Source organism: Octopus bimaculoides, chromosome 16 (assembly GCF_001194135.2).
Source record: "Octopus bimaculoides isolate UCB-OBI-ISO-001 chromosome 16, ASM119413v2, whole genome shotgun sequence".
Lineage (NCBI taxonomy): Eukaryota > Metazoa > Mollusca > Cephalopoda > Octopoda > Octopodidae > Octopus > Octopus bimaculoides.
The window spans coordinates 6472052-6478894 of record NC_068996.1 but is presented as its reverse complement, the minus strand read 5'-3'; the positions used below and the strand labels follow the sequence as shown (position 1 = coordinate 6478894).

Below are 6843 nucleotides of genomic sequence, written 5' to 3'. Positions count from 1 at the left end.
GGACGGAACCTTGGTGGACCCCTACCTCTACCCGGAGTTCATTGCTGTACTCATTTCCAACCCTCACCTTACTGGCAGCATCTCTGTACATGGCTCGCACAGCTCTCACTAACCATTCTTCTATCCCAAGTTTCCTCATTGACCACCAGATAAGGGATCGGGGGACCCTGTCAAAGGCTTTCTCCATGTCAACGAAAGCCAGGTACAGAGGTTTATCCTTGGCTAGGTATTTCTCCTGCAACTGTCTCACTAGAAATAAGGCATCAGTAGTGCTTTTACCTGGCACGAACCCAAACTGCATCTCATCTAAATTGATTCGCTCCCTAATTAGTTGGGCTATGACCCTCATCACTGCTGATAAAAATAATGAACCTTTAATTTTTTTTCTGTTCATAAATATGCAACTTCTATTAAATTGTTGGTTAGGTCTTAAAGCTTAAATCATTCTCTCGGTATTAGTTTTGAGAGACATTGTCAGTGAGTGGTTTCCGATTAGAATATAGGCAAAGCATTCCCTGTCTTAGAGCGATTTGAAATTCATCATCGTCAAACATCTGTTTTCTATACTAGCATAGGTTGGGAAGTTTGACCAGAATTGGCCAGCAGGAGAGCTGCTTAGGCTCCAATAGTCTATTTTGGCTTGGTTTCTACAGCCAACCACTTCACAGAGTGTACTGGGTGCTTTGTATGTAGCACCGGCATGGATATTGCTTTAAAATAAAACTGAAGTTTTGCGCTTATGTTAAAAAAAAAAAATTGCTTTCTATGCACAGTTATAGCTGTGTGGCTAAGAAACTTGTTTTGCAACCACATGGTTTCAGGTTCAGTTCTATTGTGCAGCACCTTGGGCAAGTGCCTTTTACTAGAGTCTGGGCTGACAGTGCCTTGTGAGTGAATTTGGTAGATGAAAACTGCAGGGAAACCCATTGTGTGTGTGTTACCCCCACTATTTGACAATCAGTATTGGTTTGTTTACATTCCTGTAATGTTCAGCAAAAGAGACGGAATAAATATCAAACTTAAAAAAGAAATACTAGGATTGATTCATTTAACTAAAACCCTATAAGGCAGTTCCTCAGTATGACCTCAGTCCATTGACTGAAACAAGTAAGAGATTAAAGATAAAGGATGTTCAAAGCCCTTTATGTTTCAAGAAGGGTGAGGTGGAATTGAAAATTGTAACCTTATGTATTTTGCAAGGGTATCAGTGATCTAAAAGAGAGATAACATGAATAATAAATAAAAGGAAAAATATTTTTTAAAAAAGCTCAAAATGTTGGACCAATTGTTGTTGATATAGTGAAATGTTAAAGATTAAATGTTTTGATATTAGTATATTACTAGTAACCTAACTTGTTTGTTGTTGAAATGAGAGACAGAGTAGGTTAATAGTGACATTCTTCAAGTGTTAGTCATCAGTTCAAATTCTGCATAAGGTATGCATATTTTTGCCTCTCAGCAAAAAAGAAAAAAAAAAAAGAAAGAAAGAAACACTAAAGATTGAATATTCAGAATAGGTTGAATGTTTTAATGTAGAAAGAACTTTTTTTTTTAATTTTTAAATGAATAAAACAAAATCTCCTGGAAATCCATATATTTGTAAAAAATGTTTGTCATCATCATCATTATTATCATCGTTGTTATTGTAATTTTTAATGTCTGTTTTCCATGTTGACATGGTTGGACAGATCTACCATACAACATGCTGTCACTTCACTCAATTCTGTGTCAACTTGTTTGTGACACCCAAACATCCGTGAGATCTTACCTCACCACTTCTTCCCATGTTCTCTTTAATGTTTTTCTTTTCTCTTTTTCTTCTTCTACTGACACCTGAGTGTACCTCCCACTGAGGTACACAGCTGTTTTTTTTTCTTTTATCTTTTTTACCTAGCATTTCATTTCATGTTTATAGCTGTGCAACTACTTTTCTTACATATATAAACTGTTACATTAATGCTCATCATAGCCTCTTCCTAACAGCTCATTTTTATCCTGTGTCCACCCACAAATCATCCAGATTCGTTCAACACCCATATTTCACCACCACCACTTACCATTCCATCGGTTATGATGACAAGTGTTCCAATTGATTCGATCGGCGGAACAGCCTACACATAAAATTAATGTACAAGTTGTTGAGCACTCGACTGACATGTGTACCCTTAACATAGTTCTCTGGGAGATTCAGCATAATGCAGAATGTGACAAGGCTGGTCCTTTGAACCACTGACACAACTCATTTTTTCCAGCTGAGTGGACTGGAGCAATATGAAATAAAGTATCTTACTCAAGGACACAATGCACCACTGGGAATGGAGCTCATGACCTTATGATTATGATCAGAATATCCTAATCACTTAGCCTTGTGCCAGCATGACTACCACCACCATGCTGTGTCACACTTGTAACACATCTGTCTATTTGTGTAATGGGAGAAACCATTTGCATTTGCTCTTTGTATGAGGATTTCAACCATTTGCTGCCAATAAAATATATCTTTGAACTTCTCTGACATCTTTTTTTGCTCTACATTTCACTCCTACATTTCACTCCTACATTTCACTCCCATAACTTTCATTTAACCAAGATTGTGGTTGAAAACACTTGCCCAAGGTACAAAGGATTGAACCCAAAAGCATTTTTTGAGGAACTCATAGAAATGATTTGCTGTATGACCCTACTATTTCTGTTGCATTAGTTATATGTAATTAATTTGCTTATATTGATTTCTGCTATTTAGTGTTCATCCTCATCATCATTGTTTTAAAGTTTGTTTTTCTGTGCTTGCATGGCTCAGATGGAATTCACTGACACAAATTTTCTATAGTTAGATGCCCTTTCTGTCACTAACATGATAATACTCCTGCATGGCCAGATATGTTTACATGGATGATTGGGAATGAATTGCACTGCTTGCACTGACAGTTTTATACCATGGACAAAGTACTGGCCAATTCCCTTCCCACATGCATGCACACTCACTCTTTCTTGGATATGGAGTATGTAAGAAGAGGAAAGGAAAAATTTAGCATTGTATAAAAAAAGTAAAACTGATGCGGTGGGAGTGGGGTCCCATTCAGAGTGTTAGAATGGAATCCTTTCACATAAGAGTAGGATAAATCAAAGAATCTCTGTTTCCGTAATGAGGTGTTATGTACATTATATTCTTTGCAATTAGTTATAAATAAGGGTCCAGATTTCTATAGGATGAAAGATCTTGTGAGTTGCTGTTCATTCATATTTCTAGGTACGTCTGTGTGGCAAAGGAGTTGGCTGTGGGGCTATGTGGTTAGGGGTTTGATCCTATTGCATGATTCTTGTTAGCTGGTGTTCTGTACTGAAGCCATGGATTAACTAATACCTTGCAAGAGATAACTTATAGACTGAAACTAAAGAAGTATATCAAGTGTGTGTGTGTGTGTGTGTGTGTGTGTGTGTGTATGTGTCTGTGTGTGTGTGTGTATTTGTGTGAATGAGTTTATATTTTCCTTTATCTTTGTGTGTGTTTGCTAACTGCAAACAAAAGCTTTGTTGTCAATACGGTCAGTGTCTTTTGCTTGCAGTCCACTGCAAAAACATGCTTGTGCTTGGCATTTTGTGCAACGTTTGTATACAAAATACTGATTCAAACAACAATGTGTTATTTCCAGTTTGGTGCATAGCTGTGATAGGGCTGTTCATTGTTCAGGAGATTAGAGGATTATTAATTTGTCTGGAAACAGGTATGGGTTGGTGACAGGAAAGACATCTGGCCAGAGAAAATTTACATCAGCAGATTCTGTTTGACTGATGCAAGCACAGAAAAATGAACATTGAAATAATGATAATTAGCACTGGCAGTGTAAGAAAAGAACAAGAAATGGCTTTAATCAAGAACTGGATTGGCATTACAAATGTTATAGCTTAACTAAGATGATAGAATGTGACTATATCTTTGCTGGACACCCGAGACTTGATGTAGCTTGTACCCCTCTTGAATGTTTTTCTTGAAAGTTGACCTTCAAGGCAAAAAAGAAAAGGCTGGAAGTAACCCTAGGGGGTTGATGGTATGGAGAGGAAGGATTAGGTATGGTGCATGTGTGAGACCTGGGTGAGAGGTGAAACCAGACACATTGTGGGTGATGGGAGGAGAAGAGGTGTGTTGGGTGGCTGTGAGTGTTGGTTGTAGTAACTAGCTTACTGGAAACTTCTGAGACTATTATAATGGGAGTAGAAGAGACCAAGAGTGGATACAATGTATCTGTTGTTCAGAGATTGGTGAGCAAATGTTTGTAAATCATTTGGATAGCCTTCCAGATACAGTCTAGGGTGTGTTTGCATGCATGGGCAGCAGCAAGAGCGTCACAGATATAGGGTCAGTACTCAGTTAAGGGTATTATTAGAATTTCATATTGTCAAAAGTTGTTTGAAGCTAAAATATTTTCTGGCATTCAATGGAAAGTCTAGTGATTTGAATCTAGTTTTAGTCATGAATGTGAGACAATTCAGAGATATCATCATGGTAGTAAGGCACAAATGTTGTTGTAATTTGGAGGTTTTAATTGCATGTTAGACAAAATTAGAGATTACTTAGGACCAATTCAGTAATTATGAAGAAACATTATGAATATAAATTTACATTTGGGAGTTTAAAAGAAAATCATGTTCCGACTAGAGACCTCGTCTAGATGCACACAACATGGTAGATTTGGCTAAAAGCACTGAACACTAGATAGTAGTGTTAAGCCACAGGATTACTGCATGCCTTCCTGTACAATGTCATCTTGAATATGTAACCCTCCATGACCATATTTTTGCACCTAAAATCAGTAATATATTTTAATTTTATTTTTTTTATTAATATTATCATCATCATCATTATCATTTAACATCTGTTGTCCATGCTGGCATGGGTCGGATGGTTTGACCAGGGCTGGCAAGCTGGAGGGCTGCACCAGACTCCAGTCTGATTTAGCAAGGTTTCCACAACTGGATGCCCTTCCTAATGCCAACTATTTTACAGTGTGTGCTTTTGATGTGGCACTGCAGAAGTGCTTTGATGTGTCACTGGCATGCATGCTTTCTACATGTCACCGGCACAGGATTCTTGCACAGGCCTGGCCTCTTCACCAGGGGGAACAACCTTAACACTTCTGTTATGGAGTATGGGTCTTCCTGAGTACTATTTTATATACTCTAGTATCTAGTATTATAACATTACACTTGCAATTTTGACCCTGATGTTTTATATTAAATTTCTTGCATTTGCACTGACCTGGGGTTGATCTGGAACCAACCAGCAACATCAATTAGTATCCCTACAAGTTTGAAAGGTTTGTAAAAGCTATGCTCACTATGACCTATTCCAAAAGCTGAAAAGTTTTATATATATATATATATGTATATATATATATATATATATATATATATATATATATATATATATATATATATATATATATATATATACATATATATATATATATATATATATCTACACACACACATACACACAAACACACGCAGAGATAGAGAGAAAGGGAGATCTTCTTTACTATTTCAGTCTGTCTTCTCTTATAAATGAAAATTTAGTTTTTTTGTTTTTCTTAGTATTTTTGTCTTTTTTTTATTTTTTATTTTTTTTAAAGTTTTTCATGCTAGAATGAATTGAAGGGGGTTTGCAAATCTGGGTTATTTCAACAGCTGGGCTCTTTTCTTAGCACCAACCATCTTATCCTGGTGTGAGACAGGTACCTTATATTTTCAGAGGATACCGTTTTTTTTTTTGTTTTGTTTTTTTATTTCCTTACTAGCATTTACAAGGACTCTTTATTTTCAAAATATTGAATAATTTTCTCCAAATGGCTTTAATTTCTATTACCATTTTTATATTGTTGATATTTAACTAAAATTTAATAAACTCTGCAAATATTTACTGGTTGTTTTATTTAAGTTCAAGCTGTTTTATTCCTGACTTTATCTCACTCCTAACATCTTACGCCTAGTATTGACATAACCTTTACTTTTAAGTGTACGCCAGTTCTTTATTTACTGTTTCTAACTGGCATAATGATTGTTACTCTATTAAACTCTAATTGTTAACTAAACAGATGGTCTATCCGAAAGTAGGTTAGCATTTCAGAGACACCAAATTAAGAGTTGGATGCAAAGATACCTTTCAGATATACTGTTCCGAAATCTGTGCTTGGGTGTATGTATATATGTAAGTTCTTCTCTTTATCATCATCATCATCATCATCGCCATCATCATCATTATCCTTATTATTATTATTATTGAAAATGTAAAACCTGGATTGTCCTTTTTTTCTTCTTTTTTATAGAAATCCCAGATTATATGGAGATTTTCAACATGTAGCACATTCTAAGCAAGACTGGCAGCAGCAGCAGAATGATAATAACAATAATACTAGTAATAATAATAATAATAATAATAACAACAATAATAGCACAACAAACACACAATCTGAATATATGGATATGTCTGGAAGACACCAAGAAAGGACAAAGCATCAAACAGAATGGACACGTGTTAGATCCCAAATGTCTGATAGTAACAGAGGCCTATATACCTCAGTTTCCTTTGACAAAATAAAGGACCACAGTTCTCCCGAATCTTCACAAGTTATTGCACCCAGTTCCTCGCAGAACGTAAGTCTCTATTATCATTCAATTCTTATGCTCTGATTTTTTTTGTTGTTTTTCTTTAATAAATTTCATTAATAGTTGTTTTTGTTTTATAAAAAGGCAGGGTTTAAAAAACTCTACAGATTTGTATTGTTTCAATAACCATATGTGTAATCACACATAAACACGCATAATTATATATATATATATATATAT

The 6843-nt window shown here is 35.6% G+C and overlaps 1 protein-coding gene across 2 annotated transcripts in view; it reads left to right on the top strand.

Moving 5' to 3' along the window:
- Window positions 1-6843, top strand: part of LOC106883358 (bromodomain-containing protein DDB_G0270170) — a 212788-nt gene that overhangs the window by 25688 nt on the left and 180257 nt on the right. For both annotated transcript variants that reach the window (XM_052973507.1, XM_052973506.1), the window contains exon 3: window positions 6324-6651. In XM_052973507.1, coding sequence (XP_052829467.1) covers window positions 6324-6651 — 328 coding nt within the window. The remainder of the gene's footprint in view (window positions 1-6323; window positions 6652-6843) is intronic.